Source organism: Mauremys reevesii, linkage group 3 (genome assembly GCF_016161935.1).
Source record: "Mauremys reevesii isolate NIE-2019 linkage group 3, ASM1616193v1, whole genome shotgun sequence".
Classification (NCBI taxonomy): Eukaryota; Metazoa; Chordata; order Testudines; family Geoemydidae; genus Mauremys; species Mauremys reevesii.
The window spans coordinates 30,649,326-30,672,001 of NC_052625.1; the positions used below are offsets into that span (position 1 = coordinate 30,649,326).

The 22,676-nt window shown below is 41.0% G+C and overlaps 1 protein-coding gene across 18 annotated transcripts in view; it reads right to left on the minus strand.

Moving 5' to 3' along the window:
- The window catches only part of NRXN1 (neurexin 1), a 1,269,767-nt gene that overhangs the window by 1,123,788 nt on the left and 123,303 nt on the right, over positions 1–22,676 (minus strand). For all 18 annotated transcript variants that reach the window (XM_039529862.1, XM_039529854.1, XM_039529856.1 and 15 more), the window contains 2 exons: positions 19,592–19,621; positions 18,777–18,788 (listed from right to left, as the gene is read on the minus strand). In XM_039529862.1, coding sequence (XP_039385796.1) covers positions 18,777–18,788; positions 19,592–19,621 — 42 coding nt within the window. The remainder of the gene's footprint in view (positions 1–18,776; positions 18,789–19,591; positions 19,622–22,676) is intronic.

A 22,676-nucleotide genomic window follows, 5' to 3' on the forward strand; every position in this document is an offset into this window, starting at 1 on the left:
CTAATTGAGGTTTCTGTTTTGAAGCCAGGTGTTGTACTTTTAGTTACACATTTTAGAATAAACAGGAACCATTACTTGCTTGAAGAAAACAATAGTAAGCACAATAATCTTAGGAGTACTAATGTATACAGGTCTTCTTGGGCAGAACTTCCATGGACTGTGGTGAGCCATGGGCAGAGACGGCTTCCAGAATCTGGCCCATAATAAAGAAAGGCACTTTTAAAAAGATATCTGCAAACTTAGGCCTCAATCTAGCAGTAAATTCCAAGCAGGTAACCCTTTTGCCTGCTCTGAGCCCTTCTGACTTCATTGGGGCAGCACATAGCAGGGCCGGGTCCAGACCCCAGCGCGCCAAGCGCGTGCTTGGGGCGGCGTGCCGTGGGAGGGCGGCAGGCGGCTCCGGTGAACCTCCCACAGGCATGCCTGCGGAGGGTCCGCTGGTCCCGCGGCTCCGGTGGACCTCCCGCAGGGGTGCCTGCGGAGGGTCCGCTGGTCCCGCGGCTTCGGTGGAGCATCCGCAGGCACGTCTGCGGGAGGTCCACCAGAGCTGCGGGACCGGCGACCGCCTGAGCGCCCCCCGCAGCATGCTGCCCTGTTTGGGGCGGCACAATTCCTAGAGCTGCCCCTGGCACATAGGCACTCGACATCTCATTAAGGCCCCCAATCCTTCATTCTCCATTGCTGTGCAATTTGGGTAATCATTTACACCTGCACAAAACCAGTGTAAAATGCTACCCAATGAAGATGGCAGCATTTCATATCCATGTTGCACAGGTGTAAATGACTTTGCTGATTATAAGGCAGTAAAGAATCAGAGCCGTGGTTTCTGTAGATTTTTAGTACTTTGTTTAATACTTCCTCTCAGGAAGGAGAGAGAATAAGCTGTTTGCTCTGAGTTGCTCCCTGGCAGTCTCTATTTTTATTCCCGTAGTTTAATAAGGAATTACAGTGCTAGCCAGCAAAACTGAAAGAATAAATGAAGAACATATACTACAAACGCACTCTAAGGAACAGCTTTAACTCATGCAGAGTCCTTAATGGATCCCAGCCTAGTGAAAGGTCAGTGTAGCATAGAAGAGCTCCAGCATGTCCTTTCCTCACCTTCGGGGGGGGGGGGGCGGGGAGGAAGGTGACAGGTATAGGGCCTGGAAACAATATAGATGCACTAGCAGGGAGTTTCCCTCTGGCAGAATTGTCTGTTGGGCAGCAATAACTGGATAGACCCCCTCTACGCCACCTGAGTGGTGCAAAAAAGATTGTAACTGGGCTTAAGAATTTGGCCCAGATGACAGAATTTTTCACTAGAGAATCTTAAAGCATTTGGAACAGGAGTACTTGTGGCACCTTAGAGACTAACAAATTTATTTGAGCATAAGCTTTCATGGGCTACAGCCCACTTCTTCGGATGCTGTAGCCCACGAAAGCTTACGCTCAAATAAATTTGTTAGTCTCTAAGGTGCCACAAGTACTCCTGTTATTTTTGCGGATACAGACTAACATGGCTGCTACTCTGAAACCTGTCCTTAAAGCATTTAGTCTACCTCAAGGTCCATTTCAGAAATTGATTGCAATTGTACTTTCTTCCACCAATGACAAAAAATAGGGACCACACTATGAAAAGTTGGGGGCAAAGTTTATAAGTAAACAATGTTATTCCTATTTTTTAACCTTAGGTTAGATGACCCCCGAACCCAGTCCTGCTTGAACTGTCTTTCCTGAGGGCAGTGCTCCTTGTCTGACTGAAAAGAGGTGCAGTCTTTAGGGTAGGACATACTCTCTTCATTTAATGTCCTGGTTTTTCTCTTTCATCCTTGTCACTAATCTCTTCTCCCTCATTCTCTCCGGTCTCCTCCCCATCTCATTCTCATCACTTTACTGCTTACCACCTTCCCCACACACCCCTCCCTGTAATGTTCCTTCCAAATACTACCAGTGTTAGATGCTAAAAATCTAAGGGTATGTCCACACCTCAGTTAAAAACCGACAGCTGGATCATACCAGCTGACGACGGGCTTGCAGGGATTGGGCTGCAGGACTGTTTAATTGCAGTGTAAAGGTTCAGACGCGGAGTCTAGGACCCTCTGAGATCCCTGCTGAACTGCTGCCTAACCCTGGAAATGCGTGAAGTCCCTAGGCATCTAAATTTCAACAATTAAAGTCTTTTAGGATCTTAAGTTTAAGATCTTAAGTTTCTGTCAGTGAGTAATGCAGAGCCAATTCATTCTGGGTGCCCTAAGCCCAATAGGCTCCTCAAACTCCTGCTAATGCACAACAGACAGTTCTGTCAGAGAGGAACTCCAGGAAGCACATCAGTCTTGCAGCCAGCGCTATACCTCCCAGCTTCAACCCCACCTTTCTGGCCTGCCTCGAGCCAAATTCAGTAGGCATGCTCTGAGCGTGCCTAAATCTACACAAAATGGCCAAACGGAGGAGGAGAACAAGGTAACTGCTCTAACCACTGGACTACAAAGTCTGTCCTAGTCTCTCTCTGGCCCAATAGGTCTTTAATTATTTATACACAATGGAACAGCTTCAACAGGAGAAAAGTCCCACACATGAATATCCCATAGATCAGTGGTTAGGGCACTTTCCTGACATGTGAGACCTGCACAAATTGTGGCTCCACATGAGTTAGATGGAGGAACTGAACTGAGGTCTTCCACATTCTTTCTTGTGTGAGTGACCTCACCACTGCGCTAAAGGTTATAAGGGCAGCAGTGACAGCATTCCGTAAAAGCATGGCTTAGGTGTTGAATCCCAAATGGATCTAGGTGCCTCCCTCTGACCTGAGTCTAGGTGCTAAAGACCCTTTGAGGGGCAGAGGTTAGGACCCACCCCTTTCCTTAGGTTTCTTATTGGCCAGCATTTTGGATCTGCAGATGCTCTTAGGTGGCAAAGCTCCTAAAAGTTAGTTGGTGTAATGCTGAGTATTGCAAGACCTAAGTCATTGTGTGGATCTAGCCCTGAGGCCCTGATAAATTGGGATCAGTCACAGATCCAGGTCTCCTGGGACTCTGGGCCAGAGCAATGGGGGTTGGGGGGGGGGGTTGGCACCAGAACTGTGGCCCTTCTCCACCCCGTCTGCCTGCGACCCCATCCCTTCCCCACAGCCCTGCCCCTGTTCCACCCACATCTCCGCAGCCCCACTCGCTCCTCACCGCCCCCACCCTCATTGTGGCACTGAGATTGGAGAAGCTCTGTGCCCTGGGGCTGCTCCGGCCCTGGAGCCATGGTGAGGGGAGATTTTTCCAGGAGCCCCAAATTGGTTGCTGCCCTTAGGCAGGGCCCATGTGGTAATCCACCACTGATTGTGAGGTGTCTAAAATCAGGCAGGGAAACTTTCAGAGCTGGAAATAGAATTCTACACTTAGCATGACAGAGAAGTTACTGGTGACTGATAGAACATAAATAACTTATTTTCTTCCATAAAGGAAAAAAAACAACATATTACTATAAAAGCATTGCCTAAGATCCAAGTTACTTTCCTTCTTCTCTTGGATATGATACAAATGTTCAGGAAGTGGCTACTTCCCATGTTGAATTTACTCAGGAACACCTAATGGCTTACTGCTCACTGTATATGTAATGCATGAAAAAAACCAAAAGTAGTCTGACCTTTCCTTGGTGCATTAAACATAGTGCAAACCTTATCTGACTTACAGAAAAAATACAGGTTGCTTTTTAGTCAGATTTTCAAGACTTTCATCAAGGAATTGCAAACTTTCTCTCTCTTTTGTGCTCTTCAGATTCAGCAAATGAATAGAAGTATCATTTCTTGGCGATAGTAAAACTGATTTTTTAACTTTAGGTATGTAGTTTGAAGGATAAAGATCATTGTTTTGCCCTTGTGAAACTGAACAAATATGTCCTGCACTGGCACAGCCTTCAACTCTTTCCATCTTCTGTCTGAGCATATTATGATTACAGAAGGCTATTTAACTGGTAAGTGAAGGATAAATGTGAATGGAAAGGTTCAAATGGAAACCCCAGTAAGTCTTGTAACACTGTGTTCAGCCTTTAAATTAAAACTATGGGTCTTAGGAGTTTGGAGGCTCTGAAATTTATCATGTGTTGGGGTCTGACCTCAGGCCAAGCTTTATAAAACTGTAGCTGTAGGTTTTAAGGGCTGCTACTATCATTCTCAATCTGCTAAATTTATTAGAGGAAACTACTCTCTACCCCCCTAAGAAATACTTATCTGATCTGATCTCTGAGATAAAGATTTTTAAAGGTGCATACACAAAAGAATAGTATGGAGGATGTCACAGCAAATAATGACATTATAGTCCTTCCTAAATTTTAAGAGGGTGTCTGTTACCCGGAGTTCATACTCCTTTATTTACCATATTGATAACAAAATGACCTTTGAAGTATGAAACACCGATGAACCAAATTGGCTGTCAGCAAAAAAAGGCCTTCCTTTATTGATAGTGTAGATAACATTGTGCCTATTTCATTCTATTCCCTCACTTCCCACCTCACATACACTTAATACAGAAGGGTCTAGAGGGAAATTCTGTTCACTGTTACCTGGGTGTAAGTCCATTGAAATCACAGGAGTTACTCCAGTTTGGCACATACTTCATTAATGGCATAATATGGTCCCAGTATAATCCAAACAGTCATATTATGTGCTGAAATACACCATATGCAATACTTTTGACATCAATGGAATTTTAAAGGGTGTAAATAACTCAACTTTGAGCCAAATTCTGTGCTTTTATTGCCTGTGAAATAATTGGTTTTGATGAAGATTATGTAGATTAGCTTCTAGGAATCTAACATATGTATTTTTAGATTCTCTGATTCTGGCTCTTCTGACTCAGGAGAATACCAGCTAGCTGGAGACGTACAGGCACATCCCTGTATCACAAAGTGGGTAACTAGCATGATTTAGAAATATGCAAATTTCTGTGGGTAACACATTTAAAAGAAGATAAAGACTGGACATACAGATTTTGTACGTGTCCTGAGACGGATCATATCAGTTATGCAATACTTGTATCACAGTCCAATAGGAACAGTAATTCTGAAAAACATGTTTCTTTAAAAGGGTTATCCATTTCAGGGACAACACAGTGCAGAATCCACCTATCTATTTGAGAGCAATGTATAAAACTGAATAACATAATTTTTCTTTTTTTCTGGAAGAATAGATGATACGACACACTTGCTTAAATGATTTATGGCCTCAGACATGGCAGCCTTTTATTACTCCCCATTCCTCCCGCCATCCGCCAGAAGACTCCAGGTAGTTGCAATTTTGAGGTATAAACTCATGAGGCCTAGCAAAGCTGTATGGTTTCCAGAACCCTTTGTGGGTTTTTTGTTTGTTTGTTTGTGTGTTTGTTTAAATGTGTTTATGTTATTAGAAATAAGAAGAGTTTGTCCTCTAGGACTGGGAATGATTCATAGGGATACAGGGTTTTATGATGACAATTCAGTGAATTGAGAACATAGCCTCTTTTTCCTCTATCTTTGGGGACTAGAATATGTGGTAGTGGGAAAAGATCTCTTACACATTTTTTTTAAATCCTGTACAGCTATGCAGAACATGTCCTGGAAGTCAAAGAAACTTTCTAATTCCCAGGTTTACTTTGAAATAATAATGCCCTCTCTCCTCCCCCAAAGATTGCACCCTTTAATACTTTTTGTAATTCTCTTCTGAAGAACAATTTTCTCACAAAGCTACACATAGATATCATGCTCAATATTCTATCCACAACAGAGAACTCCAGTGATGGAATGTCAAGTAAGAGGACCAAATTCAGCTCATAATTGAAGCAGGCTCAACTCCCATTGGAATTCATGGTCTCACAACAATGTACGTTCACTACGTACAATGAAGTTACTCCAAGTTCACACCACTGTTAAGTAAAATCCACATGGGAGGGATGGGTTGAATTTAGTTCTGGCAGTGTTGGAGATTAGGTAGATTAAATTAAATAGAGATGGGGGTGGATCTTGTACTCTCACACTTGTTTTATACTAGTTTTACCCTTTGGCAGTAATTATCCAGGCACTTGTATGGCACCTTTGAGATACTACCTGAGCCATTTTCAGTGGAGATATATAGCCTTACCACTGGTCCAATGAAGGTGGAAATAAGTAAAGTATTTGTAAATGTAAATACTTGTGAGGTGCTGATATATTAAGACAATGAGGGCCATTATCCTGCATTCCCTGCTCTGTCTGAGGAGTGTTCAGTGACTGCCCAGATGGATGAGATAAAAATGGCTTTTTGCCAGTCTTGGATACCTCTGATGTGAGGCTTGCCTCACCATAAATAGGCTACTCTAATCTATGACCAGCTGCCAGGAGACAAAGCAGTCAAAGATCATTAGGTTGTGAGGACATGCACCTATAGTGGGGCCCAAAGGTTGCTAGGGTGGCCTCACTCTAATTGGAGATTCCTTCAATGTAGGAGAAACATGAGGGCTCCACGTTCACTGGATTGCCAGATGCACTGGCTGGCTGTCACAAGAAACCAGGGCAGATCAGAGAATTGGGTCTAGGTATTTCTGTTTCTTAGGGGCAAAATCCTGGAGAATGGAAGAGGCAATACCTATATAAGACTCTCTGTCAAATTCACCAGTGCAACAGGCAGTTCTGTAAATTAAATGTCAAATACATGATTATCAGAAAACTGGTATAAATGAGTGTCAATGGCAAAGTAGTATAAAACATGACCCTGATTCCGCTCTTACTTTTAGTGGTGTAAATCAAGGGCAACTGCACTGAAATCAGAGTAGTTACATCAGTGTAAAGCTGGATGTGGTGGGAGAAGAATCAGTAAAAGGGCTGATACCCCACACTTTTCCACCATTTTCCCCATCATATAACTTTGTTGTCTTTAATGGAATAAATGAGCTCAGAAAGAGTTAGGCCAAATCTCTCTCTCTCTCTCGCTTTTCCTAATCTGTAGAAAAAATAGTTTGGTCATTTTTAGTGAGTGTGGAGGACTTAGAGGGAAACCTAAGTCAAATGTGTGAGTTTTGCTTTTACTTCTCAATGTAGTGAAGTTAGGAATTCTGAATGTAATGAGTTCCATAGTCCTGGTGAAGCTCCTGCAAAAAATCTGTCTTCTGTGCTCATAAGCCTGCCTTGATTATTTCACCATTTACTTGTTCCAGAGGTATATAGCTGTTGAGGGGATCATGGCAGTGGAAACAGAAGACATCTCAAAGAGTTAGGGCTGATGTTGAGGTGAAAGGCTTTGATGTGAGGAGTGAGACCTTATTACTACACTCAGCACAACTAGGTATTTTAAAGGAAAGGAATTTGTTGCCAGTAAAAAACAAAACAAAAACCAAACAACCCCACCCCTTACCTACTGTTTTGTCTTTGGTGACTTATCAGGCTAGCTCCATTCACCTTAAAAATCAGTGTAGTACAGTTACAGAGTATGTTATAAATGTTGCACACACCTATTTTTTTTAGAATAACCTGACCCTATCCACACTATTTAAATATCTTTTTCTAATTTTGTTTAAGATCCATTCTACATGTATGTACTTGCAGAGCCTGGGCCCACATTCTGATTTCCATTACACCAGTTAAATTTAGGTTGGGATTTGCAAAATCACTCAACATGGCCTGCCTCTTTTGCCAGGGAAGACAATGGGACTTTTACCACTGATTTTAATGGCATGAGAATTAGGCCAGTCCTGAGCATTTTTAAAAATCCCACCCTTACAGCAACTACCTTGGTCCTAGTTCTCATTTCAGTTCACCTAGTTTCACACCGGTTTAACTCCACTGAGCTGGATTCTGATTTCTTTAACATCAAAATGACTTGAATTTCACAGGTATAAGTGAGATAAAAAATAAATCCACTGACTTCAGATGAGTTACATCTGTTTTACGCTAGTGTAATTGAGATCCGAATATGCCCTCACATCTGTTGGCTTCAGTTCATCTTGCTCCTATAGTAGACCTAATGGGACAGATTTAATCTTAGTGCTACTTTATTGAAGAGATTGCAGTTACATGAGGGATGCATTTGGCTCAGTATTTGTATCAAATGCTGGAAGAAAAGGTTAAGTAAGCATGAAAAGCATATGCCAGCAGAAAACTCTAGGATTGCTATCTTGTATCTGATGTACCTTCCAACTCTTTTTCTCCAACATAAATTACAAAAGCGAAGTATGCAAAGATGCACAAAAAACCCTAATTTTGCTGCTTTATAATTCTTCTTTGTTGTCTAACTGCACAGAAAGGTTTTCATGCTTTCCACCCTGACAGTTTTTCTCTTTCCTGACTTCACTAAATCCCAATATACTTTTTGGCCTGGAATTCATATCTTCCTTCTTGAAAGAGCTTTGATGTGGTTTTGAGATATTGTTTGCTTGGTCTGCTCAACTCACTCTGAAATATTTGTTCTTTGTTCGTTCAAGAAGCTTATATCTTGAATACATCCAACTTTTTCTGAAATGTTTTCTAGATCACACCAATAACTACCTTTTTTTCCAAAATAAAAAAATATTTTGATTTGAAAACCCTAGTAGTCCCAGCCCAATCTTGCCTCCTTTCTAGGAATGGACCAGAATGAGACTTAGAAAAAAATATAGTGATGGCTATGAATAAGATCAGGAAGCTCCAGAATAAGAGAAATATTGTATTTCAGTGGTAAAGAAGTGCTAGGATTGATGGTCTTTGTGCTGACTTTTCCCAGATTTTTTTTTAAATTCTTCCCTGTCTTCTGTTTAAACATTCCTAAATTGTCATCATATCCCTAAACTCTCTCATTCATGCTTCTGATCATGACTCAGATATATTAATTTCATATTGTGGGTATCTGAGTCTCAAGACACAACTTCCAGTTCTGCTTTTGATAATGACTGATTTTTCCTTAGCCACATAATTTATCTAGAAACTTCTTGGAACAGTCATTTTATGCTGCTGGTTTTCTCTTTATGGAGCATTAATTGTTCATAACTCAGCAAACAAAGATGCATCTGGAACTTCAACTGCATGACACATTATAGACCTGCTAGTTCTCACTCATTTGAAACATGAGTCACTCATTTTGATTTAATGTAATGCAATTTTTACGTAGTTAAGTATCTCACTCTTCTGATGAAGTACTTTGGAATATATTTCAATGAGATATTTCAGGGGAAACTGGAGAGATGAGTTATAAGTCATGTAGATAGCAAGATAAATATTTACAGGAGAGAGAGTGTGCACACAAAAATGTGTGTGTGTGTGTTTGTGTCTGCATGTGTGTGTGTGTGAGAGAGAGAAATTCACACACATAGACACAAATGTAATTTTCATAACGTTTAGAAATACCTGTCACTGTTTCATTATAGTCTTTCCATAACTGTGAATCTCTCTCAATGGAAACTGATATTTTGCTGATACTTCCCAAGGAGGAACAGATTAAGACTTCGTTCCATTTTGGCACGCATAGGGAACGCACACATTTTCAGATGTTTTACATTAAGTTCCTTATTTTTTTTTAATTTCATTAGTGTTAAATACTTTTAAGAAAATTAACTTAGAATGGTTTTAAAATTCCATGATATTTAGGTCCTATTTATGTTTAAGCCTATCAAAATATGTGTCCTTTTACATGTTTAATACATTTGAGAAATTTTAAAATTTCAGTGATTTATTTTTCCCTGTAAATAGAGACAATCATGAAGTTCAGTAGTTGAGCATATAATAGTTTTTAATTGTTTAAACTCTGAAACAATGAAAATCCCCTCTGTCTGAAACTCTGAAACTCTTAAAGTAATGCATCTGCACTGAGTCCGGTAAAGTTTAACAATAGTTTATCTTTCAACATACTTGAACAAGATAGTGTCACTAGCAGATTTAAGAAGCAGGCTTTCCAAGACCTACAGAAGGCTAACAGTATCTTGGAAGTAAGAGGCCAAAACTTCTCTCTCTCTCTCTTTTGGAGACAAAGGAAAAACTTAGGGAAGCACACCCAGAGTGAAATCTTGGCTGAATTGAATAGCAAAACCCGCATTTACTTCACTGGACCCAGGATTTCACAATCAAGTGTGTTGAACCTCATTAAAGGAAATGCAGGATAACCACAGAGGGCAATATTCTAATACCCTTAATCATATTGGGTAGCAACTTATTCTATCAGTGAACCTCTGTCCCCTCTACAGCCAAACAGAGTTTTAGTATTGACTTCAACTGAGCCAAGATTTCACCAACTGATTTCAGTGAAGGTAACTGCAGTAAAATACTATTCAGCAGGAACAAAAGTATCAATTTACCAATAGCAATTAATAGAATTCAGTAAACCATACAATACTGACATTTATATGAGGACTTTTTTGAAGTATTTAAATTCTCCATGGTCTTTTTGCCCTCATGATTATTATACTGTATTCTCCAGTTAGCCTTATAAGGTGGCCAAATTTTGCACTGACATACACCCAACAGAATCCTATTTACATTATACGGGTTGTGTATGGGATTGTTCAATGCAGAATTTAGTTGACATTATTTAGGAAGTAGATAGAAACATTAGACACTCTGAAGTCTTTTCTATGTATTTACATACATCGTGCCAGTCACATCCAAAATCTGTAATCTAATAAAGTGTCAGTTGCACTATTAGGCTTTGTAGAAACAGCTATTGCTTAGCTAGATATCATATATTGGTTTCTTATGGACTTGAATGACTAATATGTAGGGCTGTCAAGTGATCAAAAAATTAATCATGATTAAATCGTGATTAATCACACGTTAATCATGCTGTTAAACAATAATAGAATACTATTTATATAAATATTTGTGGATGTTTTCCACATTTTCAAATATATTGTTTTCAATTACAACACAGAATACAAAATGTACAGTGCTCACTTTTATATTTATTTTTTATTATAAATATTTGCACTGTAAAAATAAAATAAATAGTATTTTTCAATTCACTTAATACAAGTCCTGCACTGCAATATTGTTATTATGAAAGTTGAACTTGCAAAGGTAGAATTATGCGCAAAAATAACTGCATTCAAAAATAAAACAATGTAAAACTTTAGAGCTTTCAAATTCACACAGTCCTACTTCTTGTTCAGCCAATCACTCAGACAAACAAGTTTGTTTACATTTTCAGGAGATAATGCTGCTCACTTCTTGTTTACATCACTTGAAAGTGAGAACAGGTGTTTGCATGGCACTGTTATAGTCAGCGTTGCAAGATATTTATGTGCAGGTGCACTAAAGATTCATATGAACCTTCATACTTCAACCACCAATTCCAGAGGACATGCATCCATGCTGATGGCAGGTTCTGACCCTTAATAATCCAAAGCAGTGCGGACCAACGCATGTTCATTTTCATCATCTGAGTCAAATGCCACCACCAGAAAGTTGATTTTCTTTTTTGGTGGTTCAGGTTCCATAGTTTCTGCATTGGAGTGTTGCTCTTTTAAGATTTCTAAAAGTTATGTTCCATGTCCTGATCAGATTTTGGAAGGCACTTCAGAGTCTTAAATCTTAGGTCAAGTGCTGTAGCTATCTTTAGAAATCTCACATTTGTGTTTTGTCAAATCTGCAGTGAAAGTGTTCTTAAAATGAACAACATGCTGAGTCACCATCCAAGACTACTATAACATGGCAGAATGCGGGTAAAATACAGAACAGGAGACATACAATTTTCCCCACAAGGGGTTCAGTCACAAATTTAATTTGTGCATTATTATTTTAATGAGCGTCATTAGCATGGAAACATGTCCTCTGGAATGGTGGCGAAAGCATGAATGTTTAGCACAGTGGTCTCCAAGCTTTTTACAGCCAAGGTCACTTTTTGAATTTAAGGGCAACCCAGAATCTATCCCACTCCTTCCCCAAGGCCCCATCCCTTCCCCAAATCCCCGCCCTGCTCACTCCACCACCACCCTCTTTCCGTTGCTCGCTCTTCCCCAACCTCACTCACTTTCACTGGGCTGGGGTAGGGAGTTGGGGTTCAGGAGGGGGTGTGGGCTCTGGGCTGGTACCAAGGGGTTCACATTGTGGGAGTGGGCTGAGCTTTGGGCAGGGGGCTGGGGTGCAGGAGGGGGTGAGGGGTGCAATCTCTGGGAAGGAGTTGGGGTGCAGGAGGGGGTACAGGGTGCTAGCTCCTGGAGGTGGCTCAGGGCTGAGGGTTGGGGTGCAGCCTCCCACCGGGCAGCACTTACTTCCAGCAGCTCCTGGCTGGTGGCATAGCGTGGCTGTTGCTAAGGCAGGCTACCTGCCTACCCTGGCCCCATGCAGCTCCCAGAAGGTCCAATGTGTCCCTGTGGCCCCTTGGGGCGATGGAGGGGCATGTGGCTCCGTGCACTGCCCCTCTCTGCAAGCACCACCTCCGCAGCTCCCATTGGCCACAGCTCCCCATTCCTGGCCAACTGGAGCTGCAGGGGCATTGCTTGCAGGCAGGAGCAGCACGTGGAGGGAGACCCATGCCCTCCCCGCCCCCAGGGCCGCACTGGCCGCTTCTGGAAGCGGCTTGGGGCTGGGGCAGGCAGGGAGCCTGCCTTAGCGGCAGCCACACTGCACCACAAGAGACCAGTGGGTGACCACTGGTTTAGCAGATCTGGCATGTAAAATACCTTGCAATGCTGGCTACAAAAGTGCCATGCAAACATCTGTTCTCACTTTCAGGTGACATTGTAAATAAAAAGTGGGCAGCATTATCTCCCATAAATGTTTCTCTTAGTGAATGGCTGAACAAGAACTAGGACTGAGTGGACTTGTAGGCTCTAAAGCAATGGTCACCAACCGGTTGATCGCGATCAACTGGTCAATCCTAGAGGATCTCCCAGTCGATTGTGATCTCCAGCGGTGTAGTGTGTCTGCCATTAAGGGAGGCTCCCTGCCTGTCGGGACTGCAGGGCTGCACTGGCCTCTTCCGGGGGTGCTCCCTCCACGTGCTGCTCCTGCCTGCAAGCACCACCCCCGCAGTTCCCATTGGCTGGGAACAGGGAGTTGTGGCCAATGGGAGCTGCGGGGGTGGTGCTTGTAGAGAGGGGCAGCACATGAAGCCACGTGCCCCCACCCCCCCAAGGGCTGCAGGGGCATGTTGGCCCCTTCTGGGAGTGGTGTGGGACCAGGGTACGCAGGGAGCCTCCCTTAGCGGCAGCCCCGCTGCTCCGCCAACCGGGAGCCTCTGGAGGTAAGTGCTGCCTGGTAGGAGGCTGCACCCTAGTCCTGAGCCCCCTCCCGGAACTAGCATTCCATGCCCTCTCCTGCACTTTCACGACAGAGAGATTGAACTATGGTACTTGTACGAGGTGAATTGAAAAATACTATTTCTTTTGTTTATCATTTTTACAGTGCAAATATTTGTAGTACAATAATATGAAGTGAGTTGTGTGCACTTCGTATTCTGGGTTGTAATAGAAATCAATATATTTGAAAATAGCGAAAAACATCCAAAACATTTAATAAATTGCAATTGGTATTCTATTGTTTAACAGTGTGATTAAAACTGTGATTAATCACATGAATTAACTGCGATTAATCGACAGCCCTACTAATATACATGATTTAAAGCTGCATTAAACCCATAATCTAATAGAACAGGAGAAGGAACATAGTATTTTATTCTAAATAAAGTACACAGTGAAGAGTAGAATATTTACATAAAACAAAATATAGATAAGAAATCCATATTATAGGTTATGAGAATAGTGCTATTAATAAAGGTCACAGAAGTCATTTATTTTGTTGTGGTAACTACACTGTAAATACCACTTTGTGACTCCTTTCAATAACTAAAAGTTATGACCATTTCATTCCTTGTGAAAAATAAAACATTAATTTATGTTCACAGGCAAAACAGCTTGTAGGAATATATAAAATAAGCCTTGATCAACTATGTATGTGGGAAGTCTCACCAAAAGGAGATAAGATGAAAGTTCAGAAAAAAATGATAAAATAACTATATAGACCAGTGGTCTCCAACCTTTTTACATCCAAGAACACTTTCTGAATTTAAGGGCATACCAGGATCTACCCCGCCCCTTCCCCGAGGCCCTTACCCCTTCCCCAAATCCACCTCACTCACTCCACCCCCCCCTATCACTCATTCTCCTCCACCCTCACACTCTGGGGTAGGCGGCTGCGGTTCAGGAGGAGTGCTGACTCTGGGCTGAGGCCGAGGGGGTCACAGTGTGGGAGGGGCCTCTGGGCTGAGCCTGAGGCAGGGGGTTTGGGTCCAGGAGGGCGTGAAGGGTGCAAGCTCTGGGAGGGAGTTTGGGTACAGGAGGGGGCTCCCGGCTGGGGCAGACTGTTGGGGTGCAGAAAGGGGTACAGGGTGCTGGTTCTGGGAGGGGGCTCAGGGCTGGGGGTTGGGGTACAGGAAGAGGTTTGGGGTGCTGCCTCCAGGAGGGGGCTCAGGGCTGGGGGTTGGGGTGCAGCCTCCCACCAGGCAGCACTTACCTCCGGCAGCTCCCGGTCGGTGGTGTAGCATGGCTGCCCCTCCCTGCCTGTCCCAGGCCACTCCCAGAAGAGACCAACGTGCCCCTGCGGCCCCAGAGGATGGGGCGGAGGGCATATGGCTCTGTGCAGTGCCCCTCTCTGCAAGTACCATGCACACAGCTCCCATTGGCCACAGCTTCCCATTCCCAGCCAATGGGAGCTGCGGAGGCGGTGCTTACAGGCAGCAGCAATGCGTGGAGGGAGACCCCTGCCCCCCCCACCCCTGGGACTATGCTGGCCGCTTCCGGGAGTGGCGTGGGGTTTGGGCAGGCATGGAGCCTGCCTTAGCAGCAGCCAAACTGTGCCGCCAGAGATCACGATCGACTGGGAGATCCTCTAGGATCGATCAATCGATCATGATTGACTGGTTGGTGACCACTGATCTAGACTATATTAGGATTTGTCATCAAAAACTGTAAATATTTAATGTTTCAAACCTAGTTGCTATCTTACTTATATATATTAGTGTGTACCACATAATAATTCAGTTAGATAAATTTTAAATGTACAAACACTTTTATACACTTTGGTTGTTCACAATGTATGAAATCCTAAAAAGAGCTGAGTGAACATCTGCAATGCTCATTAAAGTAAATAAGCCAACACAAACTCTCTTCAATATGAGTTGCAAGTTCTCAGTTCCTGCTAGGTTTTGACATGGCATTTACAAAACAAACAAAAAAAAATAAGAAAGAAAAAATGGAATCACAGATCATTTAAAACAGGGTTTATATTTCCTCAGAGTTACTAAATTAAATGGCCCTTGATCTGGTGGTGTCAACCAGCTGTGTGAATGGATCAAGATATGTAGTCTTAAGTACTGACATTTATCTAAATGCAATGACCTCTGTCAAGGTTCTCCTTCTTTCTCTAAAGGACAGTGACTACTTTGAGAATATTTATAATTTTGCAAAGAATAATGGTGGAAACTTTCAAAGCTGACTAGGGGACTTACCCACACTTTTCCAATTAATTTCAGTGAGAAGTCTGTCGCTAAATCACCTCGTCTGCTTTAAAAATCTTAACCACTGTGTTTTAATTTTTTAAATCCATTTTGGGTTTGATCTTGCAGTCCCCTCTTGGCAGTTATGCTTATATAGGAGAGCAAAATTTGGGCCATCATCTAACACATTACTTGGTCAGTGTAAACACTTGGAAATCTTTATTTCTTCTTTTAAGGTGTTAATTTAAACTATTTTGATTTTTGTTTGCCCAGCCCCATACAAGAAAACTGAGTGTTTTAAGATCTACAAGAAACACAGGTTAAGGTTCCAAAATAGAGGTTAAGTAGGCCTGAGCTTCCTCAATCAGGCATCTTGGAGTGAAAATATCTGCATAGTTTCTAAAAGATATATTTTGCTTGCATTTCCAATTGACCTTTAAAGCAAAATATTTAATTAAAACATGAGAGGGCTGGGTCTTGATGTTAGCACAAAGAAGTCTGCAATCATTGCCAGCAGCTATTACTAAAGTAAATGCAAATTATAATGGGAAAGTTAAATAGGGCCAAAGGAATTTCCCAATGAAAAGCCCCATCAAATTGTTAGGATGAAGTTTGCTATACTGTAAGGCAGTGGTTCCCAAACTTGTTCCATCGCTTGTGCAGGGAAAGCCCCTGGCGGTCTGGGCTGGTTTGTTTACCTGCTGCATCTGCAGGTTCAGCCGATCGCATCTCCCATTGGCCGCGGTTTGCTGCTCCAGGCCAATGGGAGCTTTCCCTGCACAAGTGGCGGAACAAGTTTGGGAACCACTGCTGTAAGGTGTTTTGTCATAGCAGTTTTATACATCTGATGTTTCAAGGCCCAAATTTCAACTGGTGTAAATTAGTGTAGCTTCAACAAAAGTCAATTGAACTATGCCAATTTACCTCAGCTGGCCCAATGTATACAGCTACTCACTTCTATATGTTATAAATGTCTGAACATGCCTATTTCCCTCTTCTTGCATTTTTACCTAATATACTATATTTGGAGAACAAATATTGGTGAAACTATCAAAACACAGATCAGTATAAATACTCCCACATAAACAGAATAAATATAATAAAAGACCAAAATGTCAAAAGAATAGCACAGTCAGGCAAATAATTACTAGGTTTGATGGCTCTGATATTTTAGTTGTATCATAGTACACATCATTAAATATTAAATCTAGCTTTCTCCATGCAACTTTTAATTTTACATTTTTTATAAATATAATTAAAAAAAATAGATATTTTGCGTAAATAGGTACAAGAACATCATGTTTTTTGTTGTTTTTTCCCAGAAATCATCCATTATGATTTGCTAAATGTTCTACTTTCTGTATTAGCATGTCAGTTATGATTTATATGCATAATATCAGGGCCGCCCAGAGAGGGGGCAAGTGGGGTAGGGAGAGTTTTTCGGGGCCTCTGGAGCAGGGTCCTTTACTCGCTCCGGGGGCCCCAGAAAACTCTCACGGGGCCCGGGCCCCCGGAGCTTCTTCCACTATGGGTCTTCGTCAGCAGGGGATCCTTCCGCCCTGGGGCGGAAGGACCCCCCGCCATCGAATTACCACTGAAGCGGGACCCGCTGCCAAAGTGCCAGGTCTTCGGTGGCAATTCAGCGGCGGGGGGCCCCGCCATGGGTCTTCGGGGCACTTCGGCAGCGGGTCCCAGAGCGGAAGGACCCCCCACCGCTGAATTACTGCCGAAGTGGGGTGCCCCCGCCGCCGAAGACCGCAGGCCCCCTGAATCCTCTGGGCGGCCCTGCATAATATATACATATATCGATATATATCACAACATTGTGGTGTTTGTTGCATGATGCATACTGTGTGCAGGATAGTCTATGGAATGATTTTCGTAACAATACACCTCTACCCCGATATAACGCTGTCCTCGGGAGCCAAAAAATCTTACCACATAATAGGTGAAACTGTGTTATAATGAACTTGCTTTGATCTGCAGGACTGCACAGTTCCCCGCCCCCCCCCCCCCCGGAGTGCTGCTTTACCATGTTATATCCAAATTTATGTTATATCGGGTCGCATTATATCGGGGTAGAGGTATATGTTTCAAAGACCACATAAAACGCTCCAGTATTGTAAAACATGTATTGTGATACAGGTGATGCCCAAGGCAGCTACCATTTGCTGATCAAGGAAGCTAGAGTTACAAAGTAATTGGTACAAACTATAAAGCAAAGTATTAAGAAAAGTTTCTTCTTTCACTGGTTTGAAACATTTCCTAAAACAACAAGATTCAATGCTCCAGAACTCTGATAGCCCATTACATATTAGGCCCCATGTATAATCAAGCAGGCTGATGTGAAGACCTATAATGCACACCATAGAACTAATGGTGCTAGAATTACAGTTTTCTGTGACATGCACACTCTTTGTTCGAAGGCACGCAAAGTGCAAACACATTCAACACGCTTCTGTGCTGTCTAGTTTGTACTCTAAAATACAACCAGAAAGCCAAAGCATAGGACAAATAGCAGGAACAGGCACTTCCTGACACGTGCTCACCAAAATGAGTAAAACTATATTATAATGATCAGTAAGAACAGATTTAGTGGCATTTAGTATGTACAGGCTAATTTCTCAACATAAAAAAAAAAATACATACTTGATGGTCTGAACTAGTACACCGGGAGCAGAAGCTGGTATTTCTTTAGAATATTAAAATTCTTGGTGTTATTGCATATGTTCTACATCAGACTTACCAAGTGACTCAATGAAGTACAGTATACCTGGCTTGATTTGTTCTCATACCAAGAAAAAGAAGGGGGAAGAAAATCCAATAAAACCGTACTTTGCTTTGTTGTCTGCTCCTCCTCATCTCTCCGTGTCCCATTCTCACTTCAGTATGTACAAAGCTAATATTTATTAAAAAAATCTTACAGATAAACAGGTGACAGCTCATAGCGGGGACTTCTTGAAGTTAGTGCTATTCATGCTTAGCCTTACATCAAGGTATGGATTGGCCCTGGACAGATTACCTCCACTGTGTCAGTGTTTGGCGACATTGTGCTTATGTCGGTCTAATAGTGTAAACTACTATTCACTGAGAACAAGCACATTCATACCTCAAAAGATGACTGTTAATTCATCCTGACCATATACTATAATTTTAGGTTCATTTAGTATGGCTATGTACAACTGCTTTAAATTTCTCATAAATAAAAGGCAAATGTCTAAAAGCAGGTCAAACTTTAAAAAAAACCACACTATTTTTCCTTACCTTGATGTTCAGGAAATAATTTTGTAAAAACATACCTACCTCACATTATCAGTGCAAAAAGCTCTAAATACATTTGCATAAGTCAGACATAATTTAAAGTATACAGATGGAATTTAAAAGAAAGAAAATCATGTAGTACCTTTACTTTTACCTATGGATTTGATGAAATGGTTCCATGAAGAAAGCATTTCCAGACAAAGAGAGAATAAAGAAGAGGAGAGAAACAACAGTAAGAGTCATGAGTATATGTAAATGCAATAGTATCTGAACATGAAAAGAGAAAGCTTAAAGTAAGTGTTTCTAGACAAATGGAGATGCAATCAGTGTCATATTGGGAATTTAGTTTATTTGTTCCAATCATGTACATGCAGAGGAACACAGAAGTAACCCATGCTTTGTTAAAAAAAGTGTGACACAGAAGTGACAAACAATGGCTGAAGAGGAGAAAAACATTGATTTCATTATGTTGCAAAACTGTATTCTAAGCATTCCAGAAGCCAGGAGCAGGTGCTTTCTGCAAGTTTCCAATCAGCCATGCATTAATGTAAATGGACTCTTCACTGGGTACAATATGACAAACTGAGTATCTTCTTTCAGAAGCTATCTGGTGAGTGCTCTTGTGCTTCTTTTGCCTTTAATAGAATCACCCATAATTGTATTTTCTGATAAATGCATGGAATTTTCTCAATACCTTCTTATCTCTCACTTTTTTCAGTTATTATATTGTGAGATTTGGGGGGGGGTGAGGGAGGGCACAGAAGGAACAAAGCTTAAGGAGCAAACATATATATATATATATAATGAAAGAAGAAAGTTGTGACTAAAATTATGTGTTCATTTGCAGCCAAAGACAGCTTTCAAGCATTTGCCCATCATTTGCAGTGATGGATTCAAAGCAGCTACCGAACAAGAAGAAACAATGAAAGCAGAGTGGAAAAGGAACAGAGCCCATACCTTGGTCGCCCATCATCAGGTGCGCCAGACCTTGAAGGGAAACAAGAGCACAGTCAGCAATGAACAAGGGTGCATGGGAAGGTGGTATTGCCACAGTGACAAAAATATTTTGTGACAGGCATCTGTTTCCTATGGGATGTCTGTACCACAGAGAGAAATCAAAGAGCATTTTTCAACCACTGGTTGGAATGCTTTGGGGGCAAAGAGTAATAGAACTGCAATTCAAACACTGGATAATGCTGTATTGTATATTTCTTCTATATAATAGTTAGAATAGAAAAAATAATAAGAAAATGATTTCAAGTCCAACCAGTTATTTAAATATTTCATATGTCTTTGATCAGATTGCTTCTAATTATTTCACCAGGAGGACTTGCTGTCCTCTAGCTGTTAAATTACATTAAAAACATGGAGAAGTGTAAACCTGAAAAATGGGCTGGGTCTGATCTTTTTCCCCTCATCAAAAATGAGCATTTAGATAATTAAATAAAATAACTTCTTTGTGACACTGAGATGACAATGCAAGGCATGTCTCCTTATTTGTGTGAAACACATGGTGGCAGAATAGGTTTGTTCCAGAGGAGCCAACTTAAATATTAAATATACAGTAGAAGATTTAAAAAACAAAATCAAAATGATAGCATTTTAGGCTAGAGATCTTTAAAATTTGTGCAAAATAAGTTGTGCTTCAACTACATATTTGAGATCATACTCAGTCAGACTTGTACAGGTCAAGTTGCATTTCCAGTCAGGCGACTTGCAACTTTAATCATTCAGTCAGGGTCTGATTTCTTGAGCCTCGAAGCCAATAATATTCAATTCTTTAGCCAAATAAGAAAAAGATGCATGCAGCCTCACAAAGGACATTTTGATACAGAAGAAAAGAGCTAATAATATATAGCCAGTATATAGCATTCATTTTTCCTGAAATTTAAAGATTTTTGAATTTTACATCTAATTTTTAAAATAGACATTCTTCATAACATTGGCTTTGCTGGGACTCATTTTTAAATGTATTATTCACATAGAGTAGCTCCAATTTTAATAGTGTACTCTTCTTCTCCAACAACTATAGAAAATATAGTATATTATTTTCCTGTTTGCAGTTATAAAGCTTGATTCACACAAAGAAGGTGTGCAATAGAATATGCTGGTTTTTACTGGAAAGCCGACTTCCTAGAGATTTCCTGCTACTTCTAATTCACAAAGAAAATTAGATGCACAAGTGAGTTGTATTACAGGAGTTGGGGGAGTTCAAAGAAGATACTTCTGACTACAATCAATCCATATTACTATTTGAAGAATTCAAGGCATGTCAGCTTAAATCACAAGCAGTGTTCCCATTAAATGAACAATGGTTTCCAAATTGAAAGTCTTCCTGAAATACCAGTTTTAATATGTGAGCCTTCTCACAGTGAAATCTGTTCAAGCAAAACTCTGTTTAGTGGATTCAAATACCTGAAGTGACCCTCTTTACAACCACACTCTGTTCTCATTTACACTAGGCTAAACTAAAATCAACAGAGTTATTATGGATTCACATCAGTGTAAATGGATGCTAAATATGACCCGCAAGTGTTGCTTACACTACTGTGACACAATTGATGTTGGCAATGGTAGTAGGTAAATAAGGCATACACATTTCTACCTCCATGTTGTGCCCTATCTGCTCCAGTCATACTGGAACTGCATGAGACTTGCCAAAAAATTCTGGTGTAGATAGATCTATGTTGAAGCTTTACTTCACTCAGTGACGTTTCACTGTTTGAATCCCCGTGGAATGTGGCACTATATAACTACCATTTCCCCACGACCTCAGATCTAGGTTTGCATCCTTGTCTTTTCTACTGTAGTGCCAAGAGTAAGAAAAAATCCCTGACTCTTAATCCTGCAACAACTGCATTCAGCAGGGAGGGAAGAGGAACCAGGACACTGTTGCTATACTATACCTTTACCATTCTGGACTGAAGTTGGACTTTCCAGAAGCTACCCACATCTACCTGGATCCCTTCAACTGCAGCATGTGAAAAGATCCCTTCCTCTGCTCTTGGGGGGAAAGCAATGGGGAGATTCTTTTACATGCTTGGCCTTCTATCAGGACAAAATATTAATTCCATGGCAAAACTTTAATTAATCTAAATAGGCCAAGATTTTGTCACATAACAACTAGTGACCAAAAAAGAAAAAATCAATCCCATACAAACAGCTTTACCTCCATCCTCAGATTCAATATCTTTACTAATATGATGCAAAAGAGGCTGTCTCATTGTCAGTCCCAAATAAAATATTCTCATGTAATTTAAATAAATATAAATTACAGAAAGGCCCCTTGAAAGCATCATAGAACTTTCCTGAATTTTAAGAGTCACTTACAGAGATGTTTAAATAAAAAAAGGAGGTGACGTCAAAATGAACATTCCCTGCTCAAACAGAACCGCCATTAACAAATTGGAAAAATCCAGTCCTATTTATGGCCTCTTTATTCCTCTAAAACTGACTGTATTTTGTTAAGTTTGCATTTTACTGTGTTTGTGAATATTGTATCAAACAGTAAAATTACTTATACTTACTTGCTAACTGGGGATAATGATACTTACCTTAATATGTAAAGCTTTCTGAGATGTAGGAATAAAAGGGCTATAGAAGAGCTAAATATTGTTATTATATTGCTAATACAATCTGCAGAGAGGTTAATACAATACAGGCAAATCTAATTATTACAACAATCATTGTTAGATTTTCAAAACTGTAGTCAGTACAAAATAAAGAACATTTTAATGGAGTCCAATAAAACACCGTAATCAAACAGGTCATCACCTATAGGCATACCTTCAAAATAATTACTTGTGCACCACAAGTTTACAAGCAAAATTGTAAACACCTTTTCTTTGTGAATTAGGAATAAAATGCCCACCAGGAATGCATTTTAAGTGGTTGCTTCTCTCTTCATTTTGAGCTGGGCACTAGAAAAACACATTTAAAGTATGCAGAATGGGTCGGGGAAGTGGATATGAAAGAAAGGACATTTTCATAATTTAGTGAGTAAGTCACATGCAGAGCACAAACCACAGGGAATTTAGAGCAC